The following is a 21,700-nucleotide window of genomic DNA, read 5'->3' as shown; positions in this document are numbered from 1 at the left end:
CACGTTTTATTTTTCAGAGAGCCAGTAGTTAAACATTTAACAGCAGGTGTCAGAGTCAATTTAAAACATTGTTCTTGAGTTTTTATGAATCAATGTATTGTAAAGGTGATTGTGGGAAATAATTTGTTCTGTAATAATGATCTGGTCCCAGTATAGTTTATTGTTTGAATTTATCTAGAATATTTTGAAGGTTATATTTGTAGAATAGGATGTGTAGTCTGTTAGTCAACAAAAGATAGATGTTAATTCTGACCTATCATTCTAATCAGCACATCTTGTCTTGCTGGGTATTTGGTAGGAGTTTACTGTTTATAGTGACGTGTTGCCTAATCTCCACCATTTTCTTGCATAGCCTACAATTGATCCCTAAGACTGGTTTCTCAAGTATTATTCTCTAGTTTTTTATGTCAATGATCTGGTCCTGAATGGCCATCTGAAACTCTTTCATTTATACAAATGAATCCACACAGTTCAGCTGTTTGTTCAATGCTTCTTTTTAAATATATTGTTGGTTGAATCACCCACAAAGGGCCTTTTGACTCTCCTCTTGGATATTAGTTGTTTCATTGGCCCCCATCCAAAGGTAAATCACTTTCAGTTATGTTTGGGAAATGCAATGCTATTTTTATTATTGTTATTGTTATCATTATTATCCCACTGGTCCATCTAACATACCAGTCCAATCCAATCCAATCTGAAAAGCATTTATTAAGCTCCTCCTGTATATAAGATATTTTGCTAGGTCCTGGGCACAGAAAAATAAAACAGAAATCAGTTCTTACTGTCATGAAGCTTGCATTCTGCCATGACATACTGCTTCCTCAAAGTATATGCTGGGAGGGGTGGCTAGGTGGCACAGTGGATAGAGCACCCACCCTGGAGTCAGGAGTACCTGAGTTCAAATCTGGACTCAGACACTTAATAACCTAGCTGTGTGGCCTTGGGTAAGCCATTTAACCCCATTGGCTTGCAAAAAATAAAGTACATGCTGAGAAATGCACCAAACCCTAATATTTCTAAGCACAAATTTTGGAAGGGAAAGGGACTTCTAAACTTATATGTATGTATGTGTATAATAATATGATTATTCATGTTTTTATTAACCAGTATGTTGATATCCAACTTCTCATATACCAATTTCAAAAATAGGCCATGTTCCCTATGCTTTTTAAACTTGAGGAATGGTCTGCACCAAAGCCAAACTAGGGTGGAGTGACAGGGATCTACCCTAGGATACTAAGTTTATAAATGCTGACAGCATTTGTAATCCTTTGGGAAATTCCTCCCTCACTCTTCTCTGCTCCCTCCTGGAGAGGCCTTCCTAGCAGGCACCTCATGGCAGAGTTCTTGGGTCTCTGTTCACCAACAATACAGTGCCCCACAATCATTGAATGCTTTTTAAGCTACTCTCCTTTAAATACAAAAATTCCTAGTCTGATTCACTGATCACACTATTTTGAAAAATACTTTGTGAGGAGGAGGGGAAAATATAATAACTAAAGAACCAAAATAATACTTTGTGTTTGTAGAGGATTTGTTTTCAAAGCATCTGTACAACCATTTTCAAAGTTTATCCTCTCAATAATACTGTGACTTTGGAAGGATCAGAGCTCTCCTATCATTTGAGGATTATTTGAATGAATGGGGAATGTTTAGCCCAGAGAAGATTTAGGGAGAATATGAGTACTATCCTCATGTATCTAAAGGGTTCTCATTTAGAAAAGAGATTTTATTTGTTTCATTTGTCTTCTAAGGACAGAACTAGGATCATCTAGATAAAAGTTACAAAGAAAAGAATGGAGGGTTGATGTAAAGAAAACCTTCCTAACAAAAAGAGCCATCCCAAAGTAGAATGACTTCTTTGAAAGGCAGAGAGTTCTTCCTCAAAGAGAAGTTTAACCACTTTGTAGAGGAGGTTGATATTCAGGTCTAACTTGTATTTAATGAAGCTAGATGGTCAAAAGAAGAGAGACTTCTGCACTTGGTGTCAAGAAGACCTGTATTCAAAGATAATTATTAGTTGAGTAGCTAAGTGGCGCTGGCCATGGAGTCAGAAGGACCTGAATCCAAATCTAGCCTCACACACTTACTAGCTATGTGATCCTGAATCCTGTTTATATCAATTCCTCATCTGTAAAATGAAGTGGAGAAGAAAATGGCAAACCACTCCATTATCTTTATTGTTAGACATAATTGAAATGATTCAGCAACAACAAAAAAGTTGTGTGTCCCTTGGGGAAGTCACTGGACCTCTCTCAGTCTCAGTTTCCTCATATGTAAAAAGTTGGATTTTATGGCCACTAAAGTCTCTTCTGTCTTTAAATCTGTCATCCTGCATATGACACTGAGGGACTTTTGGTTCCATTCTAATCAGCATGAATTAATTAAACATCAACTATGTTCTTGATTTTGGAGATGCAAAGACCAGAGAGGATGCAATCCCTTTTCTTCAAGGAGCTAATTATTCTTGAATCTTCAGTACTCTCATTTCCATCATATAGATGAGGAAGTTAAAGTGTGAAGTTGTTAAGTGACTTCTCCAAGGTCACATTAAACAGGTAATGTGCCTTGAATCAACTATTTTTCTTTTAGTTGGAACATGCTTATAGCTAATTCTTGGGGATGCGTTTATGGGCAAAAATGCCAACATCTATTTTTATCTCACTATTATTGAAAAGAATATTATGGTCAAGAGAAAAATATATCATGGAATAATTTATCAAGAGCTGGAATAAATCTTCAGAGACCATCAAGTCTAGCCTACTTATTGTCAGATGAGTTAAATGAGGTAGATAGTAGTTAAGTGACTCCCCCAAGGTCACAAAGCTAGTACGTGTCTTGAGGTAGGATTTGAACTTGTTTCTTCCTGACTCCAAGTCCAATGACTTCGCTAGACACACTGTGCCATGTCCAAGGTTGCATTGATAGTAGGCATCAGAAATGGGGTTTGAATTCAGACTCCAGAATGATGTTCTATTATAACCACACCATCTCAAAGACCTGACAAGACATACCCTTATATTCTAATTTGCTAGCATACTTACCCAGTTAAATTATCTCAAGTCAACAAGTATTTATTTAGTGCCTACCATATGCCAGTCTGTGCTAATCATTGGGAATAAAAAGAAATAATTTTAATAAAACAGTTCCTACTCTCAAGAAACTTATGGTCAAAAGATCAACAGAAGAAAACCTTTTACATTTAACCAGATGCATGATTTCCAAAAAGGAGCAGAGAGTCAGGGAAACAACTCCCCACATAACCATTCCTGTTTTCCTCTAGAGTGGTCAAGTTTCGAAGAACAGGAGAAAGCTCCAGGTCTGATGATGATGCCATCTCGGGAGAGCATGAAATCCAGATTGAAGGGGTTCGGTCAGAATTAGAGGCTGTGGAATTGGAGGATGGCGCTGCAGTGCCCAAAGAGTTTGCCAATCCCACTGATGGTGAGTAGGGTGGTCATCATCATCATCATCATCAACTAATGATGATTTAAGACTTATAAACATTTTACTTATATTGTCGCATTTGATCCTTACATCAACCCTATGAAGTATACTAAGGCTAAGAAAGGTTCGACAATTTGTCCAGTGCCACACAGCTAGTAAGCAACAAATTTGGCAGGATTTGAACTCAGACTATAGTCTGCCACTGGGTCATTTAGCTATCAGAATCTATCTGCAATTTTTTTAAAATTAAATTTTTTTCAATTAACAAAAATCTATTGGGGCGTCTAGGTGGCACAATGGATAGAACACCGGCCCTGGAGTCAGGAGTACCTGAGTTCAAATCCGGCCTCAGACATGTAATAATTACCTAGCCGTGTGGCCTTGGGCGAGCCACTTAACCCCATTTGCCTTGCAAAAACCTAAAAAAAAATTGATCTCCTCTCCCATAACTTTCTCCCATATTGGGGGGAAAAAAACCAGAAATACAAAATCTTGGTGAAAAATATGCATAGGCAAGCAAAAATAATTCCCATATTGGCTATCTAGCTGCTGTTTTTTTCAGGTTTTTTTTTTTAGATTTTTCAAGGCAATGGGGTTAAGTGGCTCGCCCAAGGCCACACGGCTAGGTAATTATTAAGTGTCTGAGGTCGGATTTGAACCCAGGTACTCCTGACTCCAAGGCTGGTGCTCTATTCACTGCGCTACCTAGCCACCCTTAGCTGCTGTTTTTAACAGCTGAAGTAAGATATTTCTGGAGGTTGAGGTTCACTTGTGGTTAACTTTATCAAAATCTACTCAATGTAGACATGCTTGCTTGCAAGCTTAGTACATCTAGGTGGGAAGACAATGGGACTGAAAGTGTCTTTAACAGTGGTTATCAATTTCAGCAACTAAGATTATCCTAATCCCTATCAGACATCTTGTTGGTTTTTTCTAATTTAATTGATTACTGATACAGTCTTGCCTTCATTTCCAAATATCTTTATCACTTTTTTTTTTTTAGTTTTTGCAAGGCAATGGGGTTAAGTGGCTCACTCAAGGCCACACCATTAGGTAATTATTAGGGGTCTGAGGTTGGATTTGAACTCAGGTACTCCTGACTCCAGGGCTGGTACTCTATCCACTGTGCCAACTAGCCGCCCCATATCTTTATCACTCTTGACACCCTAACCAGCAATCCCTCTTTTATAATAAAAAATAACAGAGAGAAAAAAAATCAGTTCAGCAAAATAAAAGAACACATTATCCATTTCTGACAATATATGTGCTGTTCCATATCCATAATCCCCCACCCTGCAAAGAAGGGAAGAAGGGATGTTTTCTCATTTCTTCTTCAAGGCCATGTTGGTCGTTATAATTTTTCACTGTTCAGTTTCATTTTTTTTCTTGTTCATTTCATTTCTAGTGTTATAGCCATGTATGTTATTTTCCAAGGTAAGTTTCCACAAGTCTACATCAGTTTACAAAACTCCTCCCACGCTTCTCTGAATTCTTCACAATTTTTGTTTCTTAGAATACTGTTCCAATCATGTTGTTTTGAATGATCTTGGACCTCCACCATGTTTCAAATCGTATGATATGGTGTTTCAATTCAGTGACTTTGAAATATTTCCATCCTAGGAAAACTGACTTTTTAAAATCTCATTCTTAGATACTTTCATGGTGGAAGATGCGGTGGAAGCCATTGGTTTTGGGAAATTTCAGTGGAAACTGTCTGTCCTCACCGGATTGGCATGGGCAAGTATTTGGAATAGGGACAGTCTAGTGCTTCAAAGGCAGGTTTTAAGTGACCCCTACATACTATTGAGGTGTTGTTGGGTTTTGTTGAGTTTTTTTTTTTTTGACCAATAATGAGTAAGAAAAAAAAAGCATTTATTGTGACTACCACGTCTCTCTTTCCATGAAGAACTGAGGATTTAAACTAAATATAGCAAGTAATAGCTGGAACATTTCTACCCCTCTGTTCATGGGCTTGCTGCATGAGTAAATTTGAGAGCCAGATTCCTTATCCCAGCCTGTTGACTTCCTTTGAAGCAAGAGGAGACAGTCTTGGAAGCTGGGGTTGAGGAGGCAGCGTCAGTCATCACCAATAATCAGGGTCTGTCTGCTTTTCCTTTCCGGGCACTTCTCACACCTTCTCCTTCTTCTAGATGGCAGATGCAATGGAAATGATGATTCTCAGCATTTTGGCACCCCAACTGCACTGTGAATGGAGACTCCCCAGCTGGCAGGTGGCCCTGCTCACCTCGGTAGGAACATGGTGCATGTCTACTGTCCTTATATGGTTTAATTTACCTACCCTCCCTATGGTCCATATGTAGTTGTCTCTATCATTCAAACCCAACATGAACTTCAGCAGAGGAGATCTAAACTTTGGTTGAGAAATCTCATCAGGAATGAGGCTACAGTCTCTTCCTGACTGTCCCAATACAATCTTCCTATCTCCTGACTACCCACATCTTTGACAGTGGAATCCACTTAATAGGTTGACACTTTCTTTTGTTAATCATTGAGTCCCTGCCTCACAGCTATTGGTTATAGAAATAAAAAGAAGTACCAGGATCTGTTTGCGCTTCTTGCTGTGGTCATTTACCTTTGTGACCTCAAGCTGATCAACTGTCTGATTTATGTCGCATTTTCCTCTTTTTTTTTTTAATGAGGGGGTGGGATGCAGTGATCTCTGGGCTTTCCTTCCTCCTAGAGCACAGCAGACACTTTGGTATATAATTCATGGTCTAGATACATCCTAACTGTGTGACCTAGGGCAGGTCCCTTCTCATCTCAGAGTCTCAATTTTCTCATCTATAAAAGGAATGAAATAATATTTGCATTACCTTCCTCACAAGGTATTGGAAGGAGAGTTCTTAGGCTTATGAACTCATAGCCATAAAGATAGGGCTAGAATGGGCAGCTAGGTGGTGCAGTAGATAGAGCACCGGCCCTGGAGTCAGGAGTACCTGAGTTCAAATCCAGTCTCAGACACTTAATAATTACCTAGCTGTGTGACCTTGGGCAAGCCCATTGCCTTGCAAAAAAAAAATCCCAAGATAGGGCTAGAAGAGACCTAAGAGGGAATCACATCCTTTCATTTTATAGATGATATAACTGAGTCACATCGATGTGTCTGGAGTTTCACAGTAAAGGTTTTTAAGTAGGATCTGAAGCTAGCTTTTCTTGATTCTAAGACCAATTCTGACTCTATGTTCTAGAGGATAATGAACTGTGTTTGGGGCAAATTAAGTTGGATCTGTCTACTGCTTCCTTCTAAACTTCGTAGAGCACTGAATATTTGTCACATTCAGCTCCCATTCATCAAGTGATTACTATTGATTACTTACCACTCAGCAAGTAATAGTAATAACAGTGGCAACAATAAAAAGTTGGCGTTTATATTGTACTTTAAAGTCTACAAAACACTTTCCAAGTATTATCTCATTTTGTCCTCACAATAACCCTGGGAGGTAGATGGTATCATCCCCGCTTTGCAGTTGGGGAAACTGAGGCAGCCCAATGTTATGTGACTTGCCCAGGATCACACAGCTAGTAAGTATCTAAGGTCAAATTTTAACTCAGGTCCACTGCTCCACCTAACTGCCCAGACCCAGTACCATAACAATGTTCATTCTGGGACCCAGATTCAGTCTTTGTTCCCTCTGAGGCCCCTTCCAGCTCAAGATCTGTGACACCCTGTTCTTCTGGCACTCAATGACCCAACTGGCTTGTCATTCTCAGGACATTTGTTTGAGTCTTCCAAGAAGAGGGCTAGAGAGTTGGGGAGAATGCTACTGGGTTCAAATCTTGCACGATCCTGGGCATGTCATTTAACCTTTGTTTGCCTCAGTTTCCTTATCTGGAAAATAGGAGGGTAACAAATTAGTGGATTTAATCTTTGATGATTCTGACTTTGCTGTATAGCTAAGTCTGGACCTCTCTCTGGACCTCTCTTCTTTCTTTGCAGAATGAGGAAGAGCCTGGATTAGCCTGAAGGTTTCAGTTCTGACATTCTCTATTCCAAGATGTCCCACTCCCCTACCCCTACCTCTGACATTATGCTACCCTCAGCCCTAGCAACTTCTGTTCTAAGACCCCTTCCAGCTCTGACATACCTTGTTCTAAGACTCTTCACTCCCTTTTTTGACATTCCATGTTCTAAGGTCCCTCCAACTTTTAAAAAGCTACTTGAGTCTTAAGTAATTTTCCTAACAAACGAGGATGGACATATGTTTTTGGAGGTTTTAATTTTAATGGTTCAATAGGGTTGTTGGTTTTTTTTGGTGGAAGACTATTTCTCAGGGACCTGAACTTGTCTATAACTGAAATTGTTTCTTATTTCCTGCAGGTGGTCTTTGTGGGAATGATGTCTAGTTCCACTCTTTGGGGAAACATTTCCGACCAATATGGACGAAAAACAGTAAGTCAGCTGTAATCAGGATAACTTGTATGTGTGTTCTCCACTGTATTCACTCAATCACTAAGCATTTATTAAACAGCTTCTAAATCTTAACCGCTTTGTAAAGTTCTGAGAATATAAAGCCAAAAGTATTTCCTGCTCTTGGGAGCTTCCATCTGAATAGGGGAAACAACACATACCACAGGAACTACTCAGAGAGTAGACAGACCATAATCTTGGAAGGGAGGACACTCTGAGCTGGGGAGGATGTAGAAAGGCCTGCAAGAAGTGATGTTGAAGATGAGTTTGGAAGAAAGACAGGGATTCTAAGAAGCAAAGATAAGGACCACCATTGCCAAGATGGGAAATGAAGATATCAATGGACTGCAGAATGAGGACATAGGAAACATCAGAATGGGTCTGTTAGGAGGAACCTTAAATGCCAAGCAGATGACTTTATATTTACCTAAGTATGAAACAGGGAGTCACTGTGGTTTATAGAGCAGGGGAGTGACAGGGGAGTCAGATCTATGGTTTAGGAAAATTTCCATGGCAACCGTGTGGAAGATGAATTGGCCTAGGGAGAGATATGAGATAATGAAGACCAATTAGAAGGCTGATGCAATGGTCTAGATGAGAGTGAATTAGAGACTGAACTATGATGATGATTTGTATGGGTGGAAATGCAGCTAGGTATGGTATGTGAGAGACATTATGGAAAACAATTTGGCAACTGGATAGGGGAAGAAGGATAAGTTCGAGTTCAACTCTTTGTGACCCCATTTAGGATTTTCTTGGCAGAAATACTGAAGTGGTTTGCCATTTTTTTTCCTCTGGGTTATTTTACAGATGAAGAAACTGAGGCAAATGGGGTTAAGTGATTTGCCTGGTGGTTAAATACAAGGTAGTTTGGGAGGGAGGGAGGGCATTAGTTGGGAGACACCAGGGAAAGGTTTCATGCTGAAGATGATGTTTCAGAAGGGAGGAACTCCATTAATAGAGGTGAGACATTCCAGACCTGAATCGACCAGGTCAAAGAACTGGTCATGCGGGACAGAAAAAGGGTCCATTGAGGCCAAAAAGATGGGTTGGAACCAAATTGTGCAGAACTTCATCTTGTCTTAGAAGCCACGGGAAGTTAGGAATTGGTAGAGTAGGAAAATGATATTATCAAATGTGACTTTTGAGAAAACTTTGTCAAGATGTGTGTTCAAATCCATTTATCATATACTAGCTGTGTAATTTTGGGCAAGATGAAATCTCCTAGGCCTCAGTTTCTTAACCTATAAAGTGAGGATTGGCTAAAAAAAATTATTTTGGCCAGAATGGGGAAGAGATTTGAGGCAGGGAGATGAATTTGGAGGCTGCTGCAGTACCCTAGGTGAGGAAAACGGCACCTAGATGGTCACTGTATATGAGAACAGAAGGGGTCAGGTAAGGAGAGATAACCATGAAGGTAGAAAGGGAAAGGTCTGGCAAAAGAGTGGTTAGGAGGGGCGGTTAGGTGGTGTAGTGGATAAAGCACCGGCCTTGGAATCAGGAGTACCTGGGTTCAAATCCAGTCTCAGGCACTTAATAATTACCTAGCCATAGGGCTTTGGGCAAGCCACTTAACCCCATTTGCCTTGCAAAAACCTTAAAAAAAAGAGTGGTTAGGAGAGCTGATGGAGGTTAAGGATTTGGGGATCCTGCCAAGGTGAACATCCTTGGAATCTGGAAAAATGATGTTGCGTCAACAGAGGAGAACCGATTTTAATCAAGTTGAGGGGGGTGCAGGAATGGGGAGTCATAGTCAGATCTGAGATTAAGGTGACACCAAATCTAGCCTTCTTCACTCTCACCTGACTGTCATACAGCCAGTACTGATGTCCCCAAACTAGTGAAACCAGGATGTAAACTCTGACCCTTATTCCCTGGTTCCATACCCTGCACCCTGATCATACCTCCTTGCCACCCCACTGCCAAGCTGCTGTAGCCTGGATACCTCAGAAACACCGCTCCTTGATGAATCATATGCACTGTGATGGGGGAGGTTGAAGCAAAGTCTCTTTCCTCCTCCTCCTTTCTCCTCCTCCTCCTCCCGGGTCTGCCTGACACCTTCCTCCTACCTCTTGTCACCCTTTTGTTTAAGCTGGTGAAACCTCCCTGTAGAAAAGTCTGTACTCTGGTGCAGAAATCCTAGAGGAAGGGGCACAGTTTCCCCCAATTCTGTCATTCCCTGGGATGCCCCTTTCACCATTCAGCAGAGACAGCTTCCTACTTTTCCAAGGTCATCCATCCTTCGGGGAAGCCTCATTTTGTTTTTATTAAAAAATGAATATGAATAGCATGTAATTGGAAAAATAAAATAAAATATCAATTTTTTAAAAAAGAATGAATACAGGGAGGAGACACAGCCCCTGCTGAGTAGTTATTTATAGGCTCCCCTTGTGACTGGGTGGGAAAGAAATAACAATCACTAATTTGTACTGTGCCCACAGTTTCTGCTTCTCATCATCATTATGGGCAAAACATTTCATGAACTTTAAATGATTATAGTAGAGCTATGAGCTGTTATTCCTGGGTGAGGAAAATTAGGTTGAATCAGTGGAGGGTCTGGGTCATTGAATATTTTTTAATACATTTGATTTATTTTTCCTTAATAACTGTGATTGGTCTGACAAAGTGTGGCTATGTAGAAACCCTCAGGACCCTGCTTTAATGAAGGATCCTGCTTTGATCTTGAGGCAGAAGGGTACTCAAAGTCAATCTGGCCCAACCAGCTTCTGAATAAGAAGCCTGCTCTCTCTCACCCTGGCATCCCTGGCAAAGGGGCTCTATTCTTTTCTTGAAGACCTTCCTTGAAGGGGAGCCCACTACCTGCTGAGGCTACCCATTCCTTTTGGGGCAGGTCTAATTGTTAGGAAATATTTCCCATATCAAACCAAAATCTTCTCTGCAGAAGGGGGCCAAGAACAAGTCACATAAACATTTATTAAGCACCTCCTGTATACCAAACATTCCACTAAGGCCTAATTGAATAATCTCTCTTTCAAATGACAAAGGAGCATAGATTCAAAGCTGGAAAGAGACCTCAGTCCCTTTGAGATGAATCCTCTCATTTTACAGATGGGGAAAATGACTCAGATAATTTAAGTGATTTGTCCAAGATCATACAGCTAGTATCTGAAGTGAAATTTGAACCTGGATCATCCTAACTCTAAATGTCCTGCCAGATCTGATATACTATGGCCCCCCAGAATCTTTTCTTCAGAACAAATGTTCCAGTTCTTCCAACGATGTTCAATTTGTATGGTTTCTAGCTGGCTTCCCACCTAGCCTCTCTTCCCTGGACATTGGCCAGTGTACCCAGGAGATGAGAATGATTTGTAATTAGTCCATCAGTTGTTTTGTGTAAAGAGATACACTTAAGTGTTTGAGGCTCAAAGACTCATTTGTTCCCTTTGTCACAAGTCCTGGGAGCCTGCATCCAGTATTGATTTCCTATGGGCAGTGCAAACATCTGTCTGGCTCCTGGCCCAGTGATCACAACGTGAACTGGGTTGATTTTGAGATTCTCAAGTTCTACAGCTTGGGGAGCAGGGCAGACTGGTAGGGCTGGTTCTTCTCTCTCTCATCTGATCTATCCCTTTTCCATTGTACGGGACTATTTGTTAGTTGACCTTTCTATATATCCTCAGAAATTAGCATACATTAGGAGCTTAATAAATGCTTGTTGGCTGCCCATTAACTGACACCTGACTCAATAACAAATGTAGACCCTCAGCTTCCCCTTGGTCATTCATTACTATTCTTCAAGTAGAGTTGTAGCAGCAGGACATGCTTTTCAGTATAACTGGCATCGCTAGCATTTTGTCCATGGTTTTGTTAAGTCCAAACAACCCACAAAACAGGAAATCAAGTTCTGATTTCTTTATATAGTGAATCAAGCTGCTGATTTCTGAGACGTCAGCTTGCCCTGAAAACCTAGGGCTTGGCTCTAGAACTTCCATGTGGCCCACACGGTGCCTTTACAGAAGGAATTTCCTGTGTTTTATCGTCTTCCCTGGCAGCTCCCAGAGGGAGCGACTTCTATGGCTAATTATCATGTTTGTACAGCTTGAAGGGGGGATTAGAACAGGGGGATGTCAGAACTGGGAAGGGGACTTAGAACAGGAGATGTCAGAACTGGGAGGGGGGCTTAGAACAGGGGATGTCAGGACTGGGAGGGGTCTTAGAACAGGGGATGTCAGAGCTGGAAGGGGCTTAGAACAGGGGATGTCAGAACTGGGAGGGGTCTTAGAACAGGGGATGTCAGGACTGGGAGGGGTCTTAGAACAGGGGATGTGAGAGCTGGGAGGGGTCTTAGAACAGGGGATGTCAGGACTGGGAGGGGTCTTAGAACAGGGGATGTCAGAGCTGGAAGGGGCTTAGAACAAGGGATGTCAGGACTGGGAGGGGGCTTAGAACAGGGTATATCAGAACTGGGAGGGGTCTTAGAACAGGGGATCTCAGAACTCAGGATCTTTTTATGTTCAAAATAGAGTAATTATGGTCTGCAGATTTACCTGGGGTCACACAGGTAGTTGCAGAAATGGTTTTCAATCCTCTGCCTTCTGGTCCACAGGGGCAGGAGCTAGAACCTTGACCCTCTGAATCAGGATCAGGGCTCTCTCCTTGGACCACCCACCTTCCTGGTGGCATTCCTATATTGCTTGGAAGAATGATAGGGAAGGGGTCTTCTTGTTTTTGGGGTAAATCACTGGGACTTCCATCAATGGCACACACCATGCTCTTACTTAACCACCTCTTCTCCACACTTGCTGATGGGAAGTGAGTTGGCTTGGCTTTCCCCTCCAATCCTTCTGAGCTTCTGTCCCACTGCAGGGGGAATTTCTTGGTGATGCTGCTAACGGACCTTGTCATCAGAAGGCTGGCTCGGGGGATCCTGGGCAGGAAGCAAGCTTAACAGATCTCATCCTTCCCAAATCCACAGGCCACGTGACTCGTCTCTGTTTTTATCCCTGGCTGGCCTAGAGAAGAGAGATCGATTTTGTGGTTTCAGTCTGGGCCTCTGTGGCTCAAAGCTGCCAGGGCTTTTATCACATAACCCTTCTAACCTCCTCTTCCTACTCTTCCACCTAACCCAAGGCTTCTTTCATTGGCTTCTTCTCAGTCTTCTCCAGGATCAGGAAATTCAAAGGAAAGTTCTAAGACCTGTTTTTGATGGATCAGATTAGGAGTCAGTTTGAATTCCCCAAGAAAAACTTTGAAATCCCCCCCAATCTAGCACCCTTCTGCTCATGCCAAAAAACCTTGCTAGAGGGCTAGGGACTCCCTTCCTAAGCTCTCTACAGTGAGGGACTCCAGGAGAAATTACTGAATGGCCTAGTTTTTGGAGAGGTTGAGGAACTTTAAGTGTCTGTCAGCCCATGATATTATAACTGATATCTCCATAATATTTTTAAATTTGCTGTCTTTCCAGCAAGAGAAATTGCCTCCATTTTCCTCTTTCTTTTTCATCCTTTTTTATAAGAAATGACTCTCTGAATAAGGTGATGGGAAAACATAGTGGGAAATTAAGGTGTTGAGAGATATTCAGAGGGAGCTAAGATTCACACAGTTGCTAAACTATCAACAAACGTTGACTTGCTATTCTAAATGCAGCAGGAGAGTGTGGTATAGTGGGTGGGTTCCAGTACCACCTATGACATAGTGCTGGCTGTGTGACAGTAGTGAGGTCACTGTATCTCTCAGGGCTGGGGGATGAGGTGGGGGAACCTATCTTGGATGCGGGGAGATTTCCTATACCAGTGAAATCACAGACCTCATCCTTAATCCTACTTTAAAAGTGAGACCTCTCTCTGTCCAATGGCCAACAAGTGGACAACAAGCTGATGAATTCTATCAATCTTGATGGTTTGCTACAAATAAAAGAGAAGAGAGAAGGAGATTTAGTTTGGGAAGACTCCAAAGTTCACCTTGGAAAGGCTAAGGAAGGAATTAGCCAAATGGGTTTTTTCATATTCCCCAAAGCTACTGGAAATATTTTTTCATGAAACATTTTGTTAGTATGTGTACACAATTGTGAAAAATACTTGCACATAAAAATGAAAGTAAAAGATGTCAAGATTTTTTCATTGAGGTCTAGATATTTTGTGCCCATTAATATAATTTTCATTAACATTACTATTATCATAAGCAGCCTGAGAGAATTGTACCATATAGACATAGAGGACTAGACAGGTTGTGGGGAGCCCTTGTTCTAGTCCTGAAGTCCCTTCTCTATGCCTCATTGTTCTCATCTGTCAAATGATGGCACTAGACTACGGAGCTAATGGCAGGGGGTGGGGGGGGATTTTTTTGGCAGTCTCTTCCTGTTCCCCTGAACTCCTTATAGGACTCCAAAGCCAGAGCAGATGACCTGGTGAGGGTATTCTCTCCCTGGAGTCTGACCTCCCCATCCTCTGCCTTTGTTCTGCCTTCTCCCCCCATAGGGGCTAAAGATCAGCGTGCTGTGGACCCTCTACTATGGAATCCTCAGTGCTTTTGCCCCTGTGTATAGCTGGATCCTGGTGCTCAGGGGCCTCGTGGGATTTGGGATCGGAGGAGTTCCTCAGTCGTAAGTAAATTGTCATTTGTTCATTCATTCATTCTTCATTAAAGATTCCACCACCTCTTCTCAGTGTGGAGGTGACCCAGGGCTCCCAAAGGGTAAGTCAGTGCAGTGAAAGTTGTGTGCTCCTGTGCATGTCAGCGGACTTTTCTGCCTCAGGTTCCCTCTCTGTAACCGATCAATCAAAAAGCATCTAATACTTAACCAAGCTTTGTGCTAAGAGCTGGGGATACAAAGATGGGAAGCAAAGTAGACCTTCCCTCAAGGAGCTGCCAATCTCCTGGGGAGCCTGCATGTTCATAGATGAACATATATGAGCATATGCAGCCAACACAGTTTACATATATGACAATATACACATACATGGGTATATGTAAATGCAAGGTAGTTCAGGAGAGGTTGAGGATGTGAGGGAAGGCTTCATGGGCATTGGCATTGAGCAAATTCCTCAAAGGAAGCTCCAGGCTCCAGACCACCAAGACAAGGGGTGAGTGCATCCTGGGGAGGGGGTGGGGAGACTGTCTTCTGCTGCTAATCCATATGCCACAATGTGGTGGGTTTTGCTACCATTGCTACCATTGCCACCATGACTGTCTACCTTTAATGCTGCTAGTCTGATTGCCATTAATACTAGTAGTCTTGCTACCATTGATACTGCTAGTCTGATTACTATTAATACTAGTAGTCTAACTATCATTATTACTGCTAGTTTTATTACCATTAATACTACTACTTTTGCTACCATTATTATTACTGGCCTGATTACCATGAATATTTAGTAGTCTTATTGCCATTAATACTGCTACTTTTTTTTTAGTTTTTGCAAGGCAATGGGGTTAAGTGGCTTGCCCAAGGCCACACAGCTAGGGAATTATTAAGTGTTTGAAGCTGGATTTGAACTCAGGTCCTCCTGACTCCAGGGCCAGTGCTCTAACCACTGCACCACCTAGCTGCCCCCAATACTGCTACTTTTAGTACCATTGCTACTGTTAGTCCTATTACTTTTTTTTTTTAGATTTTTTGCAAGGCAATGGGGTTAAGTGGCTTGCCCAAGGCCACACAGCTAGGTCATTATTAAGTGTCTGAGGCCGGATTTGAACCCAGGTACTCCTGACTCCAAGGCCGGTGCTCTATCCACTGTGCCACCTAGCCGCCCCCAAGTCCTATTACTTTTTTGTTGTTTTTTGTTTGTTTTTTGGGGTTTTTTTTTTTGCAAGGCAGATGGGGTTAAGTGGCTTGCCCAAGGCCACACAGCTAGGGAATTATTAAGTGTCTGAGACTGGATTTGAACCTGGGTACTCCTGACTCCAGGCTGGTGCTCTATCCACTGTGACACCTAGCCGCCCCTCCTATTACTTTTAATACCACTTCTTTTACTACCATTATTATTGCTGGTCTGATTACATTAATACTATTAGTCTGACTACTAATTAATACTAATTAATGGCAATCGGGTAACCATTAATGGTATCATCAGTGGTAACCATTAATACTGCTAGTCTGAGGGGTGGCTAGGTAGCGCAGTGGATAGAGCACCGGCCTTGGAGTCAGGAGTACCTGAGTTCAAATCCGGCCTCAGACACTTAATAATTCCCTAGCTGTGTGGCCTTGGGCAAGCCACTTAACCCCATTGCTTTGCAAAAACCTAAAAAAATTAAATAAGAGAGAGAGAGAGAGAGAGAGAGAGAGAGAGAGAAATACTGCTAGTCTGATTACCATTGATACTAGTAGTCTTAATATCATTAATACTGCTAGTCTCATTACCATTAATACTACTGCTTTTACTACCATTACTACTGTTAGTTCTATTAACTTTAATACTACTGCTTTTACTACCATTATTATTGCTGGTCTGATTATATTAATACTATTAGTCTTACTACTATTAATACTGCTACTCTTACTATCATTACTATTGCTAGTCCTATTACCTTTAATACTACTTCTTTTACTACCATTTTTATTGCTGGTCTGATTACCATTATTATTAGTCTTATTGCCATTAATACTGCTACTTTTATTGCCATTACTACTGCTTCTTTTACACCTCTTACTGCTATTTTTACCACTACTACTTTTAATACCTTTACTGTTACTATTCTTACTACCATCACTAGTAATAGTAGTACTACTAATCCTCTCGCTACCCTTATTACTACTACTAATTCTATCACTATCAATGCTACTATTCTTATAACTATTACTACTCCTGCTATCATACCTTTTTCAACCTTTATTACTACTCTTACTACCATTATGTTATACTTACCACCATTATTACTATTAGATATCTTAATTATCATTACTAATGCTGTTATTCTTACTATCACTACTACTACTACTACTACTACTAGATGGTACATTGGATAGAGCCCTGGTCCTAAAGTCAGTAGGACCTGAGTTCAAATCCAGCCTCAGACACTTATTAACTATGTGACCTTGGACAAGTCACTGAAGCCTAATTACCTCCCATCAAGGGTCATCTCCAGTTGTCCAGATCATATCTGGCCCCTGGACCCAAATGACTCTGAAGGAGAAAGTGAGGCTGGTGACTTAGCACAGCCCCACCCCCACCCCAGGGGGTCATTTGCATGTCATGACATCACCTCCCTGGTGATGGTCTTTTTCATGGCCTTTTTCAAAAATAAAGGACAAGCATCACTATTACTACTAGTGCCATTATTACTGCTAGATTTCTCTACCTGCTATTTAGTGTTGTTCAGTTATGTCCAACTCTTTGTGACCCCATTTAAACTCTTCTCATCAAAGATACTGTGATGGTTTGACATTTCTTTCTCCAGCTTATTTGACAGATGAGGAAACTGATGCAAACATGGCAAGTGACTTGCCCAAGGTCACATAGATAATAAGTATCTGAGGCTGAATTTGAACTTCTTGACTCCAAGTCTGGCACTCTATTATTGGGTCACCTGGCTACCCCAACTACCCCACTACTGCTGCTGCTGCTACTACTACTACTACCACTACTACTACTACTACTACTACTACTACTACTACTACTACTACTGCTACTGCTATAATTACTTCCATAGTTACTGCTATTGCTGTTTCCACTATTATTGTTACAATTTCTACTACTATCACCATCATTATTACTACTACTCTTACTGCTAATGCTACAACTACTATTATTACTACTCATTTCTTCTGCTATTACTACTACTATCACTACCACCAGATCTCACCAAATTGGAAAGGTTTTTACTGAAGCTGGTGTAGTTGTTGTGGAAGACCATGTCTTACTTCTAGCTAGGGGAAGCTCTGGGTTTGGTTAACTGTAGAGAGATGAATGGAGGAGGTTGAGGTAATAGCAGCTTTTTTTTGTAAGGCAATGGGGTTAAATGGCTTGCCCAAGGCCACACAGCTAGGTCATTGTTAAGTGTCTGAGGTCAGATTTGAACTCAGGTCCTCCTGACTCCAGGGCCAGTGCTCTATCCACTGTGCCACCTAGCTGCCCTGGAATAGCAGTTCTTAAAGAATATCTCCTCAATTATCAAAGGGCTGCTCTGCATTGTGGAGAGAGTGCCCAAACCAACAAAATCATAGAAGCTTAAGTTGAAAAGTGGAGTACTAGAAAGTTTATTCATTTAACAAATACATATTGAGAAATGGAAGTCTTAGATTCTGCAAAATGAGGGGCTTAATGTGGGTGATCTCTAAGCTCTAAAATCCCTTGATTTTAGGAGAATCTGCTTTTGTAGAGAAAACTTCAAGGAGAAATTGGGCCTGGGGGGATTAGCAAGGATGTTAACAGAGGGCAGACACATTCCCATCCCTATCTTTATGTGGTTCTATGGTCCCTGGGAAATGAAGGCACTGGGAATTTTACCACCAAAGCAAAAGGTGGTCTAGGTATTCCTCCCCTCATCCATCCTCATTTATTATTGATCCTTCTTCCAAGGCTCTGACTGATTGAGCACTGGGTGGCAGGTCCTGTCATCAGTCACAAATCTTGGGTCTAACTCACTCCATTGCCATTTGGTCCTGGCTTTCTTCCCAGAACTGTGCCGTTTCCCCTGACAGAATGTCAAACGTTCCACCCTTGGGACTTTGTTCATTGACTGCAGCACAGCATCGACTGAGGGGTGACCAGACCATGATGATGCTCCAATTTTCCTCTTGTCCTCAAGTGAGAAAGAAGCAGTGTTGGCAGAGCAGATGAAGAACTTTAGAGCCAGCAAGATCTGGGTTCTAATCCTACTGCTGACCACATTGGCTGTGTGGCCCTGGGTTGCCTTTGTCCCTCCTATTTCCCCTCTCCCTGATTGAGAAAGAGAAACAAAACCCCTGTCACAAACACATATAGCAAGCAAGTCACTGGTTGTGGGCAAGTTTTTAAATTTATAAATTAAAAGGAAAAAGGTGCTCCTGTACCGAAGGAGGGATTTGCTCACCTGGGAGCCCCTTGTACTAGTGCAGTCCCTATTGCCGTCCCTGCAGAATTCATAGATTTTAAAATTTGGAAAGAAACTTAGAGATTGTCCTAGCCTAACTCTTAATTCTACAAATAAGGAAACTAAGATTTTCTAGATGGGAAGTAACTCATCTAAGGTCACACAGCATAAGGAACAAAATTGAGTTGGGCAGCCACATGTTAGTGCCTCTGTCCTCAAGAGACATTGTATAATAAGACATTGAATGGGAGATGATCCTCAAGGCTGGTTTTTTCCTCTGAAACTCAATGGCTGTCTATTGCCCAAGAAAAGATAAAAAATGGTGACAGTGGTGGTGGTAGTTTTTGACTCTTTGTGATCCCTTTTGGGGTTTTGTTGGCAAAGATACTAGATTGATTTGCCATTTCTTTCTCTAGTTCATTGTACAGATGAGGAAGCTGAGACCAACAGGGGGAAGTGACTTTCCCAGGGTCACACAGCTAGTAGGCTTCTGAGGCTAGATTTGAACTTGTCTTCCTGACTCTAGGCCCATTGAGTTGCCTAGCTGCCTATTGCCTCTAGGAGAAGATAAAAAATTTTAGTTTAGTATTCATAGCTTTTCACAATAGAATTCCTATCTACCCTTCCAAGCTTATTTCACAAATGTTCATCTCTTTACATGAGTCTGCTTGCTTTTCCCCCTGCCTCCATATCCCCGGGGTGAGTACAGTACCTGCCAAAGAGTAGGTGCTTCATCCTATGAATTGAAATTGGGCTGAACTCAGGTGACAAGGCCCATCTTCCCCAGTAGAGTGGCCTACATAAACTCTCCGGTAAGAGCTCACCATAGACCCAACAGTGAACATCAGGAAATTATGTCAGAATTAGCCACAGACGGTTGCTCGCTGCCTCTAATTTCATTGCTCGATCATCTGTCTCTCAGCACGATGATAATCATGACCGTGCTCATCGCCAAGTGAAGGCGGCTCATCTTTCTCAAGCCTCCAACATAGTCCACTGCCTGGGAAAAAACCCTTTATTTCTTTGCTTGAAGCCTCTGAACAATAGCTGTAGGGAACATTTTCCTCCCTCTACAATAATTACTTATATTTGATCTTTGGGATAATAGGGAGACCCTGGTGTTTACTGAGAAGGGGTGAAGGGAATGACTTGGTCAGAGTGAGTTTGGTAGTTGAATGGAGAATGGATGGGCATGGGAGAGACCTGAAACTACCAACCACACACTAGGAGTCAGCAGCCATGGGTTCAAATCCCAAGTCTGATCCTTGTTCACTGGGCAGTTTGGGGTACCTTCTGGAGTTTCAGTTGGCCCATTTGTAAAATGAAGTCAGTGATAGTTGCATCTCCCTACCTCCTAAGACTATGTAACTGTCACCAGAATACCAAGTTCTGAGTTTATCTAAGTCAGGCTAGTCTTGAAGACCTCTCAAAAAAATGTATATACATAAATATAAATATATATAATATATTTATATATTATAACATATAATAAATATAAGTAAATATATTCATATATAAATATACCCATATGTGTATTTGTATATTAGACAGATATATCACATGTGTGTTTGTATGCATGAAAACATATTACATGCACATGTGTGCACATATTGTATGCATGTTATCTTTGGCTTATGACCCCACTGAGAGTTTTCCTAGGAATTTCAGAATGGAGGCATGTTTTGTTCCTGAGAATATTACAGTCCTGAGGGGACAAAAGAGTGTCTTCCCTCAGGAGCCATAAGAATTGTTATTCGTCCTTTTTTCTCAAAGAGGACCGTGGCATCAGGGAGGTGATGCTATGACAAACACCTGGCTTCATTTTCTCTGATGAGACCCAATACTGTCAGAGACCCTGAGGTATTGGGAGGGTTGTTTTCCTCTAATGTTATCAGCTCAAACCCACATTCTGCTGTGTTCTTACCAGCAACAATTATGACAATTAGGACTCAACATCATTTAACCAATTAACACCAAATAGATTTTACAAAAAGATATTTGAGAATTACTCATGAAATTACATTTTCTCCCAGAGCCCCAGACCAGTTCTTTTCTATACCATTTTGGTTCCTGGGGAGAGTGGGCTTAAACTGGAAGCCATTTCCACAAAGCGTTAACCCTGCCAGCTTCATTTCTGAACACAATTTGCTCCCTTGTTTATGAGGTTGAACATCTTGGCTCCTGGGTCTGTCCATTGTTGAGCTAGGTTGTCAGACCAGACTCAGCTGGCCGAAAACCCTGTCATGGATTCAGGCTGCCAGCCCCCCAGGGGCTTCATCACTCTGACCTTGCAAAGCTCAAAGGGTCATGGCTCTCATATTCCTTCCCCTAAGAGCAGTTTAAAAAAACGATCAATAAGAGGCAAAGACCAGAGGCCAATACTGATGGGCCACATTAGCTCCAGTTGGGAAGAGGCATACAACACATCTTTCTAATTCCAGAGGCTGCTGAACCCTTCTGAATGCAGCATGGATTTGGGGTTTGCAGACAAACAAACAAAAGGCCAGGGGGAGAAGTCTGAAAATAGTATCTGTGTAAGCTCAAGTCCACATGGAGACTTCAGGAAGGAATGGACCTAATGACCAGGCTCCTGTTATAGAAATATCTACAAAATGGAGATAGAAGGATAGAGTCTGGATGCATGATTCACTGATCTAGAGAACTCCCATGTGAGCAAACTCCTTCAACCATTGCAGATCAGCACCCCCCCTACAATTGAGAGTTGCCTAAAACACACACGGAGATTAAGTGACTTGTCCAAAATCACTCAGCCAGGGGTATCAGAAACATTGTTTTGAACTTCTTGATTCTAAATCCAACATTTTCACAATAGGATCACAGTTTTGAGAGCTG

At 41.6% G+C, this 21,700-nt stretch overlaps 1 protein-coding gene across 6 annotated transcripts in view; it reads left to right on the top strand.

Annotated features, from left to right (window-relative positions):
* Positions 1-21,700, top strand: part of SVOP (SV2 related protein) — a 76,561-nt gene that overhangs the window by 32,550 nt on the left and 22,311 nt on the right. For all 6 annotated transcript variants that reach the window (XM_074206087.1, XM_074206086.1, XM_074206085.1 and 3 more), the window contains 5 exons: positions 3,284-3,444; positions 5,099-5,184; positions 5,598-5,696; positions 7,787-7,858; positions 14,314-14,438. In XM_074206087.1, coding sequence (XP_074062188.1) covers positions 3,284-3,444; positions 5,099-5,184; positions 5,598-5,696; positions 7,787-7,858; positions 14,314-14,438 — 543 coding nt within the window. The remainder of the gene's footprint in view (positions 1-3,283; positions 3,445-5,098; positions 5,185-5,597; positions 5,697-7,786; positions 7,859-14,313; positions 14,439-21,700) is intronic.

The sequence above is a fragment of the Macrotis lagotis genome, chromosome X (assembly GCF_037893015.1).
Source record: "Macrotis lagotis isolate mMagLag1 chromosome X, bilby.v1.9.chrom.fasta, whole genome shotgun sequence".
Taxonomy (NCBI): domain Eukaryota; kingdom Metazoa; phylum Chordata; class Mammalia; order Peramelemorphia; family Peramelidae; genus Macrotis; species Macrotis lagotis.
This window is presented reverse-complemented; position numbering and strand designations above follow the sequence as displayed.